Genomic DNA, 20,821 nt, shown 5'->3' with positions numbered 1-20,821 from the left:
TAACAGAGTCAGAACATCTAACGGAACCCCCATATTATTTTTCCTCATTACCAGTTGGCCATTATTTGTCTTGCAGGCTGTGTTAGTATCACTGCCTGGTTTCTCCCTCACCTCAAAGCCTTTTAAATGTTTTTGCATGCTGAATTCTTCTGTTCCTGTGGGCAGCTCCATCCCTTAAGAGCCAGTAATTATCTTGCCATTTTCTCCTGCCCAAGTATCCTCTTTTCCCACACTTTTTTAACAGACATGGTACATAAATTCTGAGTCTTTCAGCTGTTTCATCAGGCATGTAGAATAGTCTCAGCTGGGTTTAACACTGCATTCTGCTGTACTTTAGTTCAGTAGTAAAATACAAGACAGATTCCCATAAAATTTGACATTAAATTTTAGTTTTGTGTTTTCTCAGTGGTTTTTCTGTTGTTGTTTGTGTGTTTGTTATATCTAGTGCCTTTGTGCACCTGGATGGACAGGAGAATTTTGCCAATTTGCTGAAAATGCATGTTTGATTTACCCGAATAGTTGTTCTGATGAAGCAACTTGCATCGATATGAGCGAACTGGGAGAGCAACCTTTGTTTCAGTGTCTGTGTCCTCATAATTTCACAGGTAAGGTATATGCAAATCTTGTAGAAGTTTGTTATAGCGTTTCCTTTTAAATATTCAATATAGGAATGCTGAATTTTCAAAAATAAGAAATAAGTGTTTGGAGGAGTAATCACAACTCTCTGCATTTTCTGCCCTCTGCTGTGATGTCTGCAAAATATAAGTAAAGCATACAGGTTTACATTTGAAACTTCCAGTTAAGGTTATAATAAGAATAGACGTAGATCAAGCTTCAGCTTAAGAGACTTAAGTGTATTTCTACATGTAGAAGCTCTACATGTGAGCTAGATGTCTGTCATTTGATTATAGTGCCTGGAGATAAAACAATGGAGTTTAGGAAGGTGGTTAGTTTGTATCAACTTTTATTAGTTCAGATAACTATACTTATCTTTTCTGAGAGCTGAATCCAACTTCCAGTTTCAATTCTTTGGTTGGCCACCAATGATTTATGCAACTTAATCTGGGGTGGAGTTAAATTATTTACTTTCACATGACCTTAGAAGTCTATAAAGTAATGTGAGACCTAGTAAAAAAGTCTTCAAGGCTCTGTGTATCATCAGTGAATAAGCATTTTCAGAAGGGAATTAGGACCACTTTTATTGGATATTTGCTAGTGGTAGAAACACTTTCTTCATGAGTGTTACTCTTTCAATTGCCTACAAAAGAAGCCTAGAAAAATAGTTTAGATTAACCAGATTGGGTTTTATTCGACAATGAATACAATTCTTAGTTTTTCTTTCAGTCTTACCCTTTAACTAGAACCTCATTTAAGTTGGACTCTAAAATCCTTAACTAATCTTTGCATAGGAAGGGTACTGAAGGAGGATCATTGAATATGATTCACTCCAGCTTTAGGTGAAATTAAGGAAACAGATATTAGTCTTGTGTATATACATTTAAAGATAAGTGCTAAAAGAGATTTACCAGAATTTACAAAAGTAACCATTTGAAAGACAGAAACTTAATTGCATAAAGAATGAAAATTAGATTAATTTAAAAGAATGCTAGTATTAAAAAGAGAAAATTGACTTTACAGCTATTGAGATAGACATTATAGAATGATATCCCAGAGAGTTGTAACTATCAGCTTCTTCTTTCACTTCCACCTTATCACCTCTATGATCCTTCTTCAAACTAATCTTGGGTTACTTTTTATTGGTGCAACAGCTAAAAATATGGATTTCTTAATAAAAATAATGTTTGACTGCAATGCTTCAAGGCTTTTAAAAGAATAGTAGGTTTTGTACTGTACAACATAATCATCAAACAAAAGTCTGATAGACTATAGTAAATGGCAATAAATATATGCAATTTATAAATTTTAACCTTACTAAACACTGAGTTATGATGGAGTTCTAGTGGAACTGACTTCAGTGTTCAGGGAGATCTTAATATAAAGATTTTTTCCTGTGCGCAATATCACTCTAAGTTGTTCTTCATATTGTAATAGATACTTTTTTTTTACTTCTTTCTATTCTTAAATAATAAATTTCATCTTCACTCTTGTTCCTTAGCAATATTTTAACTTATACCTTTTTATTGTTTTATTTATGTGTTTGGGAAGGGAGAGAGGGAAGAACACTGCAGTGGCAAATCTGGCATGTTTACTTCCCTGAATGAAATAGCATCTGCAACCAGAAAGGCTATTGCAGTTTCACATCTGATTGTTCTTAATTGTGTTTATAAATTATACACACTACAGCTGCAGTCTTTGCATTAACATTTAAATCATATTTGGAGTAGATTTATCTTAGTGAAAAGAAATATGACATGATGTAACACTGTCAGCTGTGAAAAGCAGAACTTTGATCTAAAAAGCAATAAAAAAAATTTTTTTGTTCCATACCCTTAGTGAAACCTTGTAGAAGCTTAGCAAATACACACAATAAAAATGCAATTTTAAACTGCATTTCTTATTTTTTTATTATGTAAAATATGTTTTGGATAGTTGACACAGAAATATCCAAGTATTCAGCTTAGATGGTCAAAAGAGACAATAAAAAGGTTATAAAATAGTTATTTTATAGAACAGATGTTACCCTTTTTGTACTTTAGACTTCCTTCTACTGTTAGTTCCTTATTTTCATTTTGATTTTTCTCTTCTCTGAAAGTGGATAAAAACCTTTGTATCTACAACAGTACATGTCAGTAACATGGCTTATGACATTGAAATGAAACAACCCATGTCAGCAATTTCTCAGGTTTTGCGTAGGAGACCAATTGTTCTTGGAGAAGTTTCCTCTAATTAACTACTATCTTTCCTTGTGTGTAGAGCAATCATATTGTCAGGAATTGATTGGGCATGTTAAACACTTCATTTAGTTGGTAGAAAAGTTTTTTAATTAAAATAATCTTACTGCTGCTAAAATGAGCTACACCCAAAGCAAACTCACCAACCATTATTTAAAGTACTGCTTCAGTTAGATAATTTTTCCTCATCTTCAAACTTTCCTTTTAGAATATTCATCAAGATAATTCATGGATTTATTCATAATGTTTTTCCCCTCTTTATCTCATTGTTTTATTGAGTTAAGACAGGGCTGCTAATTTCTACAGGTATATGGGAAATGACTATAAAGAGATTTGTATGAAGCTTGCACTATGGTGGTTCATAACAGTCTTCTACAGAAAGTAGCTCTGGTGCCATAATAGCTAGTGGCCCAGAGAAGAAAATATGGGGCATAAATTTCCTGTAACTTCTACAGTCTAGGTAAGACAACATTTATCCTATGAACAAAACAACAACATGGCATAATTGAAACAATTTGTATGCCAAAATCCAGATTCTGTGTCAAGTCCAGATTTTTAAATCACTTTGTTCTCCAGAATACAGGGAAGACATGATTTAACCCTGGTGGGCACCTAAGCACCACACAGCCAGTAGCTCACTCTCCACCAGTGGGATGGAGGAGAGAATTAGAAAGGTAAAAGTAAAAAAAAACCTTTGTAAGTTGAACTCCTTTCTAAAAGTAGTTTTAATTGGCAAAGCAAAAGCTACATGTACAAGCAAAACAAAATAAGGAACTAATTCACTACTTCCTATTGACAAGCAGGCATTCAGCCATTTGCAGAATATTTGGGAAGTTCTCTTATGTTGAAGTACAATGGAAGTCTTGTAAGTCTCAGCTGAAATAGATAAAAAGAACAATAACATTTCTTCTACTGGTCTATCCTCTGTACTGAAGGTGAGCTGGTAAAGGAATTTTTGTAGCATCGTGGGAGGTCCTTATATTACAGAAATGTCACTGGAATTACAGAGCAGTATATGTCTGAGCAACAGATGCTGTCATTTGAAGCTTTGTTCATAGCACTTTTTATGTTATTAGCATTGTCACCTTTGAAAGAGAAATTGTTTATGCACGTGGATTCCAAACATCAATGACTATGGACTGAAATAATGGAATAAAAGAAGTAACTTTGTAAGTATTGCTGGAGGAATTCACTCAGAATACTTACCTTCATTAAATGAAGAAAAAGGGAACACTTCACTGCTTTGCAGAGAATTCAATTTCCTGTTAAAGAACTTTCAGTGATAACTGACAGAAAGCAAAACCAACAACCAAAGTATTTAAATCTCTAATAGTCTTCAACAGATGTCTAGAAATGTTTCCTGCTGTTTAAAATACTGTTTAGAAGGTGTGGCTGAATAGCATTAGTTAGGGTGAAATGCAAATGGTTTTAGCTAGGGCACAGGTCCTTACAAAGATTTGTCACCTAAGAAGATAGCAAGCTGAATTATGTGAAAACATAATGATGTCAGTCCATCTGGAGCATTCCACTGTAGTAAGTGAGATAAAAAGATGGAAAAATAAGCCATCAAAAAATAAAAAGTACACATGAAAACATAGTGTCATAGTATTTGACTTGAAGCAGATAAACTTAGAAAAGTAAGCAAGGGTTAATATCTAATGTTGTACCATACTTGTGGGGACTCCATGCAGACTGTGACCTACAGCAGGTTAAGTCAGCAATTATTCTCAGATCTTGATTTCCACAAGAAATATTAAGACTACTGAAATTTTCATGCTGCAAATACTTTTTATTCTTTGGCATCCAGCAATTGCATGAAAAGCCAAAAGACTGTAAAAATGTTCTACTTGATTTTTCAAAGAGAAATATAATATCAGTATTGAAGTTCCTTTTTAAATGTAACAGAATGTTCTAAATGCACAGAATATCTGTGAACATGTTCATATTTTTTTAGTATTTCAGTTTCCAGTTTAAATCTCTGTACAGTGAATGTATTTTGCCCATATGAATAAGAAAGAATTTTGATAGAATTTTAGTCCATCAAGAATAGTTATATGGTTAGCTTAAAGATGCTGTAGGTTGTTAAGAAGCATATGTAGTGTCAATGTGTACGGATTTCTGAATAAATAATCCATAAAGTTCTCATCTGGAAGACATGCTTAAAATTTGCACTTAAAATTGACATATAAAATACTCCAGCTGTCTACACCTGCTCATGAATTTCAAAAACTTTCACTCATCTCTGAAAACCCTCTTTATTTTTGAGCAAAGTACAAACTCCTTGACCTTTTACTTTCTGGGACTGTCAGACCAGCACTCAAACCAGAGTGGTGCTCTGCATCAGTGACTGGGTATTTTAAAAGTAACAAAATATCAGAGATGTAGTAGGAGTGTTTCCTCATCAGTGTGTTCATGTGAAAGGCTGGGCTCAAAATCAGGTGTATACAAAAGAAACTACCACTTTCTTTTCCTACTTTCCAATACCTACCAGGGCTCATTTTATGAGGGCACAGAACTCCCAGATTTACCCTCAGGGAGTTTGCAGACCTCTGCTGATTGGCTTTAGCTTTTCTGTCTCTTCTGGTGTCTCTTCACAGATACCAGTGTCTGTATTTTTTATGTTGTTGTTGTTTTGGGGTTTTTTTGGTGGGTGTTTTTTGGGTTTTTTTGTTGGTTTGATTTGGGTTTTTTTGTTTACTCATTCAGAGTGAAACCTAACAGGAAAGGTCTTTTCTCCATGGATCTCCATTCATCTCTCTCATAGAGAACACCAGTGCATTATTCATTCTCATTACCCAACATGTAAATCAGCTGTAAGTGACAAGGGAAGCTAGGAATTTTTAAGCTTTCTTCAGACATTCAGAGAGGCAGCTGGAGAGCTAGTGTACATTCAAATTAGCTGTATATCACCACCAAAAAATCATCAAATCATCAGTAACAAACAGGAGGGAAGTACACGTTTTATGTAAATTCAGTCAAAAAGCCTTCAGAACAAGTTGTTTGAAGTGGTTTAAAAAGTTGATGAACTATAATAACCATAGAGACATTTTTTCCTGTTCCTCAGCTGATCCTGTGTTGATTAGCTCAACTAGGAACAGCATTTCAGATCTTACCTAGGCAGAAAAATTGTTGACAGTGCTGTAAAATCACCTATCACACTAATTGGTTTAAAACATGATGAGGTGTGTAGTATAGATTTAGAAATAACACATTTAAAAATAGAAAATGCATTGGAGAGATGAAAAACACTATCATGAAGATTTAGTGACTGTGTTCATTACACAGCTGATCTTTGTAGCTCTATTTTGTTTCTTTAGAAGACCTTAGTCTTACATCGTTTAGCTCCTGAAGCCTTTCTGTAAGGTGGAGGCATTCTAGTTGGAATTCAGTGTTTCTGAAGAAATTATCATGACTGAAACTATGTAGAAAACGTGATTAAGAAAAACAGTTACCTGTTTTACCATGTTCAACTAAACCAATCCACTACAGTATTCTTACACCAACCTGAACATCAAATTTCCTCTTTAGAGAATGCTTAACCAGGTATTACTTACTGTTTCTCAAACGCAGTATACCACATCATTAGCTGACATAGTCAAGCTAGAATTATGGGAACATATGAATTAAAAATTCAAGGCTTTCTTAAGCTGTTTCTTAATCTTTGTGTCCATTACTTGTTCCTTCTAAAACAAAAAAGCAAACCAACATTCTGTTCAAATACTTCTTCCTTTCAGACAGTACAGTGTGACACAGTTTCATCTGTGTTATTGATGACTGTATTGATGTGTATTTTTCCTATGACTTATCTGCTTTCTTTTTAACCTGTATCACACTGGAAACTTATATTCAGCAACAACTTCTATGCTTTATTCTTCATTCTGGGACTCTCTGAATAGCTTAAGTTTACTTTTTCTGAAATGTACTTGTTTCAATTTCTATTTCCTGAGACATATCTCACTTTTAAAACATGTCCCTTTAAAATATTTAATCTCTTTACATATGTTTTTATTTTATCTTACTCCTCCATATTGGCCACCAAATTTGTATAAACTATGTGATTGAAGTTCTGTTTCATCTGCTAAGTCATTAATAAAAACATTAAATAACATTAGAACTCCATCATTTAGAGAGCTGCATCCAACTCTGGAGCCTTCAGCCAGCAAAAACATCAACTTCTTGGAGCAGGTCCAGAGCAGGTCCAGGAAAACGATCAGAAGGATGGAACATATTTCCTGTGAGGAAAGATGTGGGACAAAAATTTTAATAGGGCCTGTAGTGATGAGGTATTAGTTTTAAATTAAAAGAGGATGGATTAAGTCTAGCTATGAGGAAGAAATTTGTTATGCTGAGGGTAGTAAAACACTGGCACAGGTTGCCTAGAGAGGTGATAGATGCTCCATCCTGGGAAATATTAATGGGGCTCTAAGCAACCTGATCTACTTGAAGATGTCCCTACTCATTGCCGGGGAGAGGTCTGGCGGGTATGGACTAGATGACTTTTGAAGGTCCCTTCAAACCCAAACTATCCTATGTTTAATTTTTGTGGCACCCATGAAATTCCGGCTGCCGTCCCAGTGCACTGACATTAGGGTTTACTCCAGGTTTATAACCCATATCATCCTATTCTCAATCCAGAATTCTTATATCTAAATAATAAGGGCAAATTTGCCAAGGAATTTCTATAAAACTCAAAAATCCCCACCACATTTCTGGAACTCCCAAGTGTGACATTCATGGGCAAAGGAGGCAGCAAGGATGATGTTGTTTATCCAGGCTGGGAAGGATGCTCCATCTGGAAGCTTCTCTCTCTCTGTGAATGGATGTGTGAGTGGTTGTTCTGGATTTCTTCATATTTCATATATGATGACTGACTGATTACCTTCAGGATAAATTTAAAAGACAGAGAAAGGGGATAAAGCTAGATGAAATCTCTCTTGTTTCTGGCATGAAAAATATTTTGCATATTCTTCAAGTACCCTGGGATTTCTTTAATGGACCATCTTTCTTAGGGAGATTTGAAGGGTACTTTGGCAACAAGAAAACACCCCCCCCCCCCAGGAGAGTAAGAGACTGTTTGAAAAGGAGGTCTGTAAAAGACTGTGCCAGAGGCTGAATCTTTAAGGCCAGGTTTCCAGCTAAATTCTGGAGGAAGCTATGAGAAAAGACAGATAATTTATTTGATGGTCAAAAGTCAAATTGTATGTTCCAGAATAATGAGTTATTTAATAGCCAAGGTTAATAAAATACATATCAAGCAAATACAAAGACATTGTGTAAAAAGTAGCTCAGCTGATAGACTCTGTGCTAAAACAATAGTTACAGAGACACGTTCAGAAAGGACTGTTCCGTAAGAGTCCTTGAATGATACATTTCATTCTAAACCAGGAGAAGATGAACTTTTAACTGTATACTAAACATTCAAGACTATGTGTCCATATTTATAATTCATGCAGCTAAGTCATAAGCTCACTGTGGTCAGCAGAAGTATTCCTGATCTTTCAAAAAATTTTTAAATCCAGCTCCATGTAAATAAGAAGATACTGGACAATAAAATTTGAGAATAAGCCTAATGTTCACTTCAACCAATTACTGTTTGAATTTAAGCTTGGATCCCCTTAGTCTATGAACCTGGGACAGTATTTAGTGTTTCACTTTGCTCTCACTTACTGGTTCATGTGTATCTTTTTGTTAAAAGGTTATGATGTTTTTATAAGAGGAGAAATATCTTTCTAGAAAACTGGTTCACTGTATGGTGCAAATGTGCCTAGTATCTTTCACCCAAACAGATTCAGTATATGAGGAGTTCCAATTTCAGAACTGGTTATCTCCAACCCCAGCAAATTTTTATTTTTCAGGACATAATGAAAACTATTTGCTTTAGATCTTAATTAGAAAATCTGTGTCATTAGAAAACAATACCACATTTTTATTGGGTTTACTTTTATAATCCCTTCCTTTCAGAAGAATAGCTTACCTTCACTGGCATATATAAAAAAACATCCTAAAATGGAGAGACAAGGAATTTTGGAGGTAAAATAAGTGAGAAATTATCATCAAAACTTCAAATTTTGACAAAAATAATATTAAAACTTCATTTTCCAAATACCACTGCAGATAAATATGTGCATTGTGAAGCCAATTGCCATTTGAGATAGCTGTATTATTTATTCCTTTTTTAGTTAAACATGAATTAATTTAATTAATGCATTCACAACTTCTCTGGGCAGCCCGTTCCAGTGCCTCACCACCCTTACAGTAAAGAACTTCCTCCTGTTTATGTTTTAACCTGTTACCCCTTGTCCTATCACTATAGACCCTAATGAAGAGTCCCTCCACAGCATCTTTATAGAGCCCCGTTCAGGTTCTGAAAAGCTGCTATGAGGTATCCACATAGTCTCTTCTCCAGGCTAAACAGCCCCAACTTTCTCAGCCTGTCTTCATACAGGAGGTGCTCCAGTCCCTTGATCATCCTTGTGGCCCTCCTCTGGACTTGTTCCAACACTTCCATGTCCTTTTTATATTGAGGACACCAGAACTGCACACAATACTCCAAGTGAGGTCTCATGAGAGCAGAGTAGAAAGGCAGGACCACCTCCTTCGACCCGCTGGTCACACTTCTTTTGATGCAGCCCATGATCCGGTTTTCTTTCTGGGCTGCGAGCACACACTGCTGGCTTATGGTAATTTTCTTGTCAATGAACACCCCCAAGTCCTTCTCCACAGAGCTGCTCTGAATCCCTTCTCTGCCCAACCTGTGGTTGTGCTTGTGGTTACTCTGACCCAGGTGTAGGACTTTGCACTTGTCCTGGTTAAACTTCCTGAGATTGGCATAAGCCCACCTCACAAGCATGTCAATGTCTCTCTGGATGGAAAAGCCTGGAGAAGAGAAGGCTGTGTGGAGACCTCATAGCAGTCTTCCAGTATCTGAAGGAAGCCTATAGGGATGCTGGTGAGGGACTATTCATTAGGGACTGTAGTGTTAGGACAAGGGGTAATGGATTAAAATGTAAACAGCAGAGGTTTAGATTGGATATAAGGAAGAAATTCTTTGATGTTAGGGTGGTGAGGTACTAGAATGGGTTGCCCAGGTAGTTTGTGCGTGCTCCATCCCTGGCAGTGTTCAAGGCCAGGTTGGATGAAGCCTTGGGTGATATGGTTTAGTGTGAGGTGTCCCTGCCCATGGCAGGGGGGTTGGAACTAGATGATCTTGAGGTCCTTTCCAACCCTAACTATTCTATGATTCTATATGGATTTCATTCCTTCCCTCCAATGTATCAACCGAACCACACAGCTAGGTGTCATCAGCAAACTTGCTGAGGTCGCACTCAATCCTCCTGTCCATGTCACCAACAAAGATGTTGAACAAGACTGGTCCCAACACCTATCCCTGAGGAACACCACTCATCCACTGGTCTCCAGCCGGACATTGAGCCATTGACCACAACTGTTTGCGTGCGGCCATCCAGCCAGTTCTTTATCCACCGAGTGGTCCATCTATCAAATTGATGTCTCTCCAATTTCGAGACAAGGATGTTGTGTGGGACAGTGTCAAACATTTTGCACAACTCCAGGTAGATGACATCAGCTGTTCTATCCCTGTCCATCAGTTCCATAGCCCCATCATAGAAGCCCACCATATTGGTCAGGCAGGATTTGCCCTTAGTGAAGCCATGTTGGCTGTCACCAAGAACCTTGTTTTTCATATGCCTTAGCATGCCTTCCAGGAGAATCTGCTCCAAGATTTTGCTAGGCACAGAGGTGAGACTGACTGGTCTGTAATTGCCTGGGTCATCCATTTTTCCCTTCTTGAAAATGGGGTTAAATTATGCTTTTTCCAGTTGTCGGGAACTTCACCTGACTGCCATGATTTTCCCTACTAGTTCCTACTAGCTTCTTTGTTTCAATGGTCAAAAAGTAATGGGTGTATGTGTATGTATGCAATTGCGCACATATGCAGATATGCACTAAATCTAACTGGGTATTACTACACTTAGAAGAAAGAAGTTGTAGCTTGCTAAAATTACTTTAATTTTAGAACAAAAAAAATTATGATGCAGTCTCAATACCTATGTACTGAAGAAAAGTATTAGGTCATGTAAGATATTTTGCTTGATAAGCTTGTTGCCATATAAAATAGGGAGTGGGAAATGCTCAGTGTAGATATATATATACTCTTTATTATCATACTGATTGTCACTTACATAGTTTCTGCCAAAAAAGTGGTAATTTTAGAATCATAGAATCATAAAATGGTTAGGATTGGAAAAGACCTTGAGACCATCTTGTTCATTAAAATGAGAGCAGAAGTGTAAAAATAGAACAAATCAAAAACCGAAAACATGTCTAGAAATGCGGCTAAAGTCCTAAAGAAAGCAAATTCTGATTTGGGTCATTTAAAAATGAAACACCCTTATTAGAAGTGCTGACTTTGTGCACTCTGCAGTATGGAAGGCAACTACAAGTTGCATTCTTTATAAGGACATTCAGGAAGTTGTTTTTAAAATCAGGCCTACTAGTACATACATTTCTAGCTGATTCTGTTATGGTCATGTCCTGGGTTCAGCAGTAGCAGTCATTTTTCTCCTTAGTAGCTAGTGCAGTGCTGTTTTTGACTTTCAGCCTGGGAACAGGGCTGATAACACCGATGTTTTTAGTTGTTGCTATGTCATGTTTAGTCTGACCAAGGATTCTCTAAGTCTCATGCTCTGACAGGGAGGAGAAGAAGCAGAGAAGAAGCAGAGACAGGACACCTGACCCAAGCTAGCCAAAGGGGTATTCCATACCATAGCACGTCATGCCCAGGATGTAAACTGAGGGCAGTTACCTGGAAGGGCTAGATTGCTGCTCTGGTTGGGCTGGATATTGGTCTGTGGATGGTGAGTGGTTGCATTGTCTTCCCTTGTTATTTCCCTTATCATTATTATTATTGGTGGTAGCAGTAGTGATTCTTGTTATACCCTAGTTACTAGACTGTTCTTATCTCAACCCATGGGAGTTACATTTTTTCTATTCTCTCCCTATCCCTCCGGGAGTGAGTGAGTGAACAGCTGCGTGGTTTTTGAGTGACTGGCTGGGCTTAAACCATGACAGGTCACAATCCTGGTTATGGAGAAGGGAAAAGTACATGTCTATAAAGCCAAGAATTTTTGGTAATGTAACTGGAATATTAAAAATATAACAATAATTGGGGCAGGCCTAATTTCATAGTGGTGGTGTTTGGGACAGTGTTACAGAATCTACAGTCCTTCCTGGGGAAGAATATGATCATACTAGTGTTTTCTTCATCTCTCTAAGATCCACTTGGGATCATTTCTATATGTCTGCTTAAATGCTTTTACACTTCATTGAGCTGCAGTTATATTTTATATCTGAATTTACTTTTTATGGTGGCTCTTACATATATGAAATACTGTTTCTTGTTACCCTTAATACCAGTTTCGTCCAGCTTCAGGTTCAGAATGGTTGAGATTGGAAATAGATCTCTGGATGGCATGTATGTTGTCTGACTCCTTTGCTCAAGCAGGGTCCCAAGGCTGCCCAGGGCCATGTCAGATGGATTTCTGAGTATCTCCAAAGACAGAGACTCCACCACCTCTCTGGGCAATTTGTTCTAGTTCTTGGTCACCCTTGCAGTAAAAATGTTTCTTGGTGTTCATCTGTAACTGTAGTTTGTGCTTGTTTGTGGTCACACTTTATTTCACTGATATCTCAGGAATTTAGTTTGTACTTAGGCAATTTAACTTGTGAGAACATAAGGTGATTTTTAAAAATAAACAGTAGAGCAGTAAACACTTTAATATAAAATTATTTCCAGTCCCTCTTATATTATACAATTTTTTTTTCCTTTATTCCTTGTACCTGCTGAACTTATTCCTGATAGAAGAATAACATGCGTAATTGCACACAAAAATCTCGTTTGAGTTCTCCTACTATTGCATTTCTCAATTATTCAGCTCTCTTTCACTATGAAGTGATAATTAGGCATTAAAAGCTAAGTGGATTACTGTGGAGATCTCTCCTGACATCCATTTAACACTTAATCAGATATTAATACCATAAATTATGCATTTCTCAGCAGTATTCAGACTCTAATAAATTTTATAACGGTTTGAAGTACTAGGTTTTCTTGACCTCATTGTGGGAAGGAACAGTTGTAAAGTTAGCTTAAAGGATACAGCTGTTACAGGAATTTAAGATTTGTAGTAAAATAATTCTTTAATCCTGTTTGGTTGTACTAATATTTATTCATGAGGGTGTCTTGGAGAAGAGAATTCCATCCTTGTTAATAACTATGAAAAACTGGATCAAAAATACATATTGAGTTGAAGTTTATTCTCACCTTTCTGCTTTCCAGACCTTATTATGAAAAATATTAAAAGAAACCCCACATTCTGTAGGAGATACCAACTTCCTCAACACATTCAGTTGATTTTGCAGTTAAATTATCTGGGGTTTTTTTACCATGTCCATTTGCCAATCGCTGTTACAGAGTTACTCTTTATAACTCTTTTCCTAGCTCACCTCATAGCATGGCTTTCTAAAAGTTACCATTACAGTTACCAAAGTGAGGAAATGTGAATCTTATAAATGTAAGATCACCTTCCCCACAGTTGCCCATGTAATATTACATATTATAATATGATATATGTAATATTACATGTAATATTAATATAATGTCAATAATTATATAATGACATAATACACTATATTACCTATTAATCTGTATTAATATATGTAATGTTACATGTATTATGTAATATGTAATATTATAATAACAACAGCAAGATGTATCTAATTTCCTATTTTCTCTATATATTTAATATTCACAGTAAGCTTTAAAACCTTCAGTAAAGTATACTCTTGGCTGTTTCAAAATTGACATGTTAATTCTGGGCTATTTTGGGCTGAGAAGCAAAAGGACAAAATAAACATTAGGAGTCTGTGTATCATGCTGGTCAACTTATCTGTAAATACATAAGATTGTACATGTGTTTCAGCATCTGGTGGCCCAAAAAGAAAAGAGATTTCTGGGCAACAAATCACAGTATTGAGGCCTTAATAAGTATATTCCTGTTTACATTTGTAGAAGTCCATAAAAGCAGTCTTTTGGTCTTAGTTTGACGCTCCATTCCAAGCATGGTAAAAGATACAGTGTATGTTTCAGGAAACTTAAGTGTTTTATATTTTTAATTGACTAAAGTAAATTAAATTGGTAGAAATGCATTGTGGAAACAGACATAATCCTTTACTTACCAGATTTTGAACTGTTAGTTCATGTTGTACTGATGTCTCTGGCTTTAGATCAAAATGAGAGCTGACTAAAAATTTAAAAACTATATAATTATTTGAAGTAAAATTGGGGTTTGTTTTTTTTTCCTGTGAAAAAATTTAACTTGAATGATAACTTTTGACAAAACATTTTACAGAGCCCTTTGATTTAAAAAAGTATCCCAGCTCCCTGTGCATTTCTCAAACATTTTTCTCCTGTACAGCTCTTCCATTTTTGTTTTGCTTAAGCTACTGAGTAAAGTATCACTGAATGCAAACAAGTTGATAGTAAAACCATCAGCAAGCTACTCTTACTTTATTTTCTGAAGTTTAGCTCTATGAAACTTTTAAAAACTCTTCCGCTTTCTTCTAGTTTTATTGGCAGTAAAGATTATTTATCACTGTAGAAATAATAAATTGAAAAATAAAAAGCTAATGGAAAAAGGAACAACAGCACACCAATAACAAGAAAAACAGAAAAAAACATCAAAACCCTTTAAACAGAATTCATTATATTGTTTTCAGTACTAAAAAGAATAAGGAGAAAACCGTACTATGTGCTTTTTTCATCAAATCTACTGGTTTTTCCAGGACAAATGGTAAAGCTGACCATCTTCCTTGTCTCTTACTGCCAAAGTTATATTTCTTTTCAGCACATTTTATTTAGAACTGTCATTTCAAGTTCAGTTATTTTTTCTTGCTGACCTAAAAAATGGGTCTTCAGCTAAATGAGCATGTAATTGTTCAGTGGGACAACACTAAAGGTTACTCAGGCAAATGTGGACTAGCTTTTTTCTAGCCAAAATGGAGCTGAGAAAAGACATAATGAAATATATACTTAATAGAATCAAAAGACTTGAGAAGAGATCAGGGTTGTCTCATGAAGTAGTAAAGAGTAGAAGAAAATGCAAAGCATCACCTCCATTTCAGTTTCTTTTTTTTTATATGTATAGAAAAGGAGAGAAAGGAGTCTGGAAATTTACACAAGGTCTTTAAATTCTAACCAATATTCCAGACAGATGATTTACAGCAATTCTTTTACCAATATTACTAATATGGTTCATGTTGGATGAAGCCTTGGGTGATACAGTTTAGTGTGAGGTGTCCCTGCCCATGGCAGGGGGTTGGAACTAGATGATCTTAAAGCCCTTTCCAACCCTAACTATTCTATGATTCTATGTTTAGTTGTTTGGGTTTTTTTTTCAACCCTAGGAGAATTCTGTGAAGTACAAATAGATACATGTGGTTCCAGTCCATGTGAAAATGGAGGAACATGCATTGACTATGGAGATCATTTTAAGTGCTCTTGCCCTGTAGGTGAGTCATTGGAAATGTACTTTATTCTCTAAACAGAACAAAGAAAATGTCGTATGATATTGAAGAAATAATGTCATAAAAATAGCAGTATATTTTAGTGTATGTAATAAATATTTTTTAATGAAGAATACATTTTTTTCAATTTGTTTCAGAGATAAAACTGCCAAATTATTCTAGTAGAGTGGTGTTAATTGCTGACACCCTGCATAGACGTAACGTCAATATTCTGAATGAACTGTGATTAAACATTCTCTTTGTGGTGCAGGTTTTGAAGGTGAAAGATGTAAACTGGATATTGATGCCTGCCTGTTCTCCAATATAAGCTGTGACCCAGGAGCACTGTGTGTGGATAAATCTCATGGATTTAATTACACATGTTTATCACCATGTATTGGAAATACAGAGGTAGGATGAAGTGATACATTTCTCCCATTGTTTTTGGGAAATCAAACAAATTACTCTAAGAGCAGTTAGCTGATGAAGCCTCATTTCCCATAGGTTTCCTAAACACAGTACTTGTTCTTGATATATTCTCATGCTAATCCAACCCTTTCCTGTGTAACATGCATATATATAGGCACATGATGTGACTAGTCCGGTTATTGTCCAACAAACTGTGTAATTCCTGAGCTCTGCCCTTCTTGTTCTCTATAGGTTTACTCAGTGACATCTCCAGTACCTTGCTTACTGCTATGTTATGAAACTTGTATGAACAAATGAAATTTCCTAGAAATGTTTGATGTGGTTGAAAGTTACTAGAGAGAAGGCTGATGGTGTATCAATGCGGAGAAAGAATGACAAAAGTTTAGTTACCATTAAAAGCAAAAATAAACACCATAATCAACAACAATAAACTAAAGCAAGAATAATATTACACTGCAATGAGAGCTGGAAATGCAGTTAGCAGAAAAAGTCAAGATTCTCCTTGCAAGTTATTCTTAAATGCTCATAATATAGCGCTGAATTGGATTTTTGTACATACAAGGTATTGTAGAAAACTTTAAGTTAGATATTGACAATGCTTAGACCAGTGTAGCATCCATTTTGTATCCAGATGTCTTTAAGATGTATTGATTATACCCTTCTTGCTTAACTTTAGTGACCTTTTCAATTAAATTACTGGTTTGGTTAGGATTTATTCACATCAGAGTGAACTACAGATCCAGGCTCTTAACTTACTGACATTGCAATGCAGGATAAAGTAAAATAATGTTGCACTGCTTTATTATGTTAGTTATTTTAAAAGCTACGTACACAATACTGTGTGGCGCTTTCAAACAGCTACTCAAACATGGTAACCAGTGTTTCAAAGGCTGAATCTATTCTTTTATTGAAATATATTCACCATAAAACCATACTATGCAGAGCAGGCAATGTGTTTACATAGAAGAAATCAACATTTATGTTACCTTAAAGTCCACGAGTGCACACTCACCAATGAGTATGAAATGTAATGCTTAAGTACTCGCTGGCTTAAAGGTTTATATTTAAGCATCTGTTAAGTTTAAATGTTTTCATTATTTTAAGTGTCATACTGAGTGCAAATTTATTGTACATTGCATAATACTATAATGATGCAATAATCATTATGGCTAGTTAGGATGAGAAGTGATGATGTGCCAAGGATGTTGATGGGAGCTACTATAACATTTTACTGTGATATTCGCTTAAAAGCCCTAAGACATATTTTATTTAGTCATATAAACATTACATACACAGTCATAAATGTCATGTGAGTTAAAAAAATAATATGCCTGTATCTATATACATCCACTGTATGAGAAACATATTTGGGGCAAAATGGAAATGAATAGTAGACTTTTTATGGGAAAGAGGATGGAAACTAAAATAAATGAGTGATATGTTTGAGTTTTAATTCTTTTCATAGAGTGACATAATCACAGAATCGTTTGAGTTGGAAGGGATCATAAAGATCATCTAATTCCAACAGCACTTTCATGGGCAGGGACACCTTTTGCTAGACCAGGTTGCTCAAAGCCCCATCTAACCTAGTCTTGGCATACTTACAGGGAGGAGGCATCCATAACCTCTCTGGGCAACCTGTGCCAGTGCCTCACCACCCTCATAGTGAAGAATATTTTCTTTAATGTCTAATCTAAATCTCCCCTTCCAGCTTAAAGCCATTTCCCTTGTCCTATCACTCTATGCCATTGTGAAAAGTCCCTCACCAGCTTTCTTGTAGGCCTACTTAAGGCACTGGAAGCTGCTTTAACGTCTCCCCTGAGCCTTCTGTAGGCTGAACAAGCCCAGCTCTCTCAGCTTGTCTTCACAGGAAAGATCTAGCCCACTGATCATCCCTGTGGCCCTCCTCTGGACTTGCTGTATCAGGCCCATGTCCCTCTTATGTTGGGGGCCCCAAAGTTGAATGAAGTACTCCAGGTTGGGTCTCATGAGGGAGGAGCAGAGGAGGAGAATTACCTTCTTTGACCTGTTGGCCATGCTTCTTTTCAAGCATATGTTTAGCTTTCCAGGCTGTGAGCTCACACTGCTGGTTCATGTGGAGTTTCTTGTCAGCCAGCACCCCCAAGACTTTCTCCTCAGGGCTGCTGCCAATACAGGCTCCTCCCAGCCTGTGCTTAGGATTGCTACAAACCAGGTGCAGGGCCTTGCACTTCTCCTTGTTGAACTTCATGAGGTTTACACTGGCCCAGCTCTCTAGCCTTTCAAAGTCCCTCTGGATGGCATCCCTTCCTTCTAGCACGTTGACTGCACCACACAGCTTGGTGTTGTCTATTCCACTGTCCATGTCACTGAAAAAGATGCTAAAAAATGTCTGTCTCAATACTGACCCCTGAGGAATGCTTCTTATTGCTGGTCTCCAGCCGGACATCAATCCATTGACTGAAACACTTAGAGAACAACAATCCTGAGAGTTTTTATACACCAAATGGTCCATCTGTGAAATTCATGCCTCCCCAGTTTAGAGACAAGGATGTCATATGGGACAGTGTCTAATGCTTTGTATTTAGACAGTTAGAGGTCCAGTTAGATGGCACCAGTCTCTCTTCCCTTATCCACAAATGCTGTAACACCATTGTATAAGGCCACCTAATTGATCAGGCACGATTTGTTCTTAATGAATCACAGAATCACAGAATCCCAAGGGTTGGAAGGGACCTCAAAAGATCATCTAGTCCAACCCCCCTGCAAGAGCAGGGTGACCTAGACTACATCACACAGGAACTTGTCCAGGCGGGCCTTGAATATCTCCAACGTAGGAGACATCACAACCCCCCTGGGCAACCTGTTCCAGTGCTCTGTCACTCTTACAGTAAAGAAGTTCTTCCTGAGGTTAACGTGGAATCTCTTATGCTCCAGTTTACACCCATTGCCCCTTGTCCTACCACTGGATATCACTGAAAAAAGCCTAGCTCCATCATCCTGACACCCACCCTTTACATATTTGTAAACACTGATGAGGTCACCCCTCAGTCTCCTCCAAGCTAAAGAGACCCAGCTCCCTCAGCCTCTCCTCATAAGGGAGGTGTTCCACTCCCTTCCTCATCTTTGTGGCTCTGCGCTGGACTCTTTCAAGCAATTCCCTGTCCTTCTTGAAGTGAGGGGCCCAGAACTGGACACAATATTCCAGATGCGGCCTCACCAAGGCAGAGTAGAGGGGGAGGAGAACCTCTCTTGCCCTACTAACCACACCCTTTCTAATGCACCCTAGGATGCTCCTATCCACCAGGACCCCCAGGTCCCTTTCCCCTTCACTCCTTTCCAGCAGGTCATCCCCCAACCTGTACTGGTACATGGGGTTGTTCTTCCCCAGATGCAAGACTCTACACTTGCCCTTGTTGAATTTCATCAAGTTTCTCCCCGCCCAACTCTCCAGCCTGTCCAGGCCTCGCTGAATGGCAACACAGCCTTCTGGTGTGACAGCCACTCCTCCCAGTTTAGTGTCATCAGCGAACTTGCTGAGGGTACACTCAGTTCCCTCATCCAGGTCATTGATGAAAATATTAAACAGCACTGGTTCCAGCATCGACCCCTGAGGGACTCCACTAGTCACAGACCTCCAGCTAGATTCTGCCCCATTGACCACAACTCTCTGCCTTCTTCCTTTCAACCAGCTCTTGATCCACCTCACTACCTGATCACCAAGCCCACACTTCCTTAACATATCTATGAGAATGCTGTGGGAGACTTTATCAAATGCCTTACTGAAATCAAGAAAAAACACATCTACCACCCTACCATCATCCCTCCACCTAGTTACTTCCTCATAGAAAGCTTTAAGGTTGGTCAAACGTGACTTCCCCTGGTAAAACCATGTTGGCTGCTCTTAATGATCCCCTCATCCTTGATATGTCTAGAGATGGTGTCAAGAATAAGTTGTTTCATCACCTTTCCAGTGATGGAGGTAAGGCTGACCGGTCTATAATTACCCGGGTCCTCCTTCTTGCCCTTCTTATAGACTGGCGTGACATTTGCCATCTTCCAATCCTCAGGAACCTCTCCCGTTTCCCACAAATTACCGAAGATGATGGAGAGTGGCCTAGCAATGACCTCCGTCAGCTCCCTCAGCACCTGTGGGTGTATTCCATCCAGACCCATCGATTTATAGATGTCCAGATTGCATAGCTAATCCCTAACCCAATCCTCATCTACCAAAGGAAACCCTTCCTTTGTCCTGACCTCTTCTCGGGCTATAGGAATCTGGGGCCCCCAGGAAGAGTCTGCAGGAGTAAAGGCAGAGGCAAAGAAAGCATTCAGTACCTCTGCCTTCTTTATATCTTCTGTCTCCAGAGCACCCACCTCGTTCAGCAGTGTGCCTATATTGCCTCTCGTGTTAGTTTTATTCGCTATGTATTTGAAGAAGCCCTTTCTATTGTCCTTAACCAGACTTGCAAGATTAAGTTCCAAGGAGGCCTTAGCTGTCCTAATTGCCTCCCTACATCCTCTAACAACTGTCCTATATTCCTCCCAAGTGGCCAGCCCCTCCTTCCATAATCCATAGATTCTCTTTTTCCACATGAGTTTGCCCAGCAGCTCCTTGTTTAACCACGCTGGTCTCCTAGCTCCCTTACTTGATTTCCTACCCATTGGGACACTCTGATCCTGAGCTTGGAAGAAGTGGTCCTTGAATGCTGACCAACTATCTTGAGCCCCTTTACCACCTAGTACCCTTTCCCATGAGACTTCCCTTAGCAGTTGATTGAATAGGCCAAAGTTGGCCCTTCGGAAATCCAGAACTGTGGCTTTGCTAGGTATTCTATTCCTCCCTCACAGGATCGTAAACTCCACCATCTCATGGTCACTGCAGCCAAGGCTGCCACTGACCATCACCACTTCAACCAGACCCTCCTTGTTGATGAGTACTAAATCTAGCATCACTCCTCTCCTAGTTGGTTTGTCCAACA

The 20,821-nt window shown here is 37.8% G+C and overlaps 1 protein-coding gene across 1 annotated transcript in view; it reads left to right on the top strand.

Moving 5' to 3' along the window:
- Positions 1 to 20,821, top strand: part of EYS (eyes shut homolog) — a 776,683-nt gene that overhangs the window by 74,691 nt on the left and 681,171 nt on the right. Inside the window, exons 6-8 of the mRNA XM_031052748.2 lie at positions 446 to 605; positions 15,333 to 15,437; positions 15,703 to 15,842. Of these exons, the coding sequence (XP_030908608.2) occupies positions 446 to 605; positions 15,333 to 15,437; positions 15,703 to 15,842 (405 nt within the window). The remainder of the gene's footprint in view (positions 1 to 445; positions 606 to 15,332; positions 15,438 to 15,702; positions 15,843 to 20,821) is intronic.

Source organism: Melopsittacus undulatus, chromosome 3, assembly GCF_012275295.1.
Source record: "Melopsittacus undulatus isolate bMelUnd1 chromosome 3, bMelUnd1.mat.Z, whole genome shotgun sequence".
Lineage (NCBI taxonomy): Eukaryota > Metazoa > Chordata > Aves > Psittaciformes > Psittaculidae > Melopsittacus > Melopsittacus undulatus.
The sequence above is the reverse complement of the archived record's forward strand: the minus strand, read 5'-3'. Positions and strand labels throughout refer to the sequence as shown.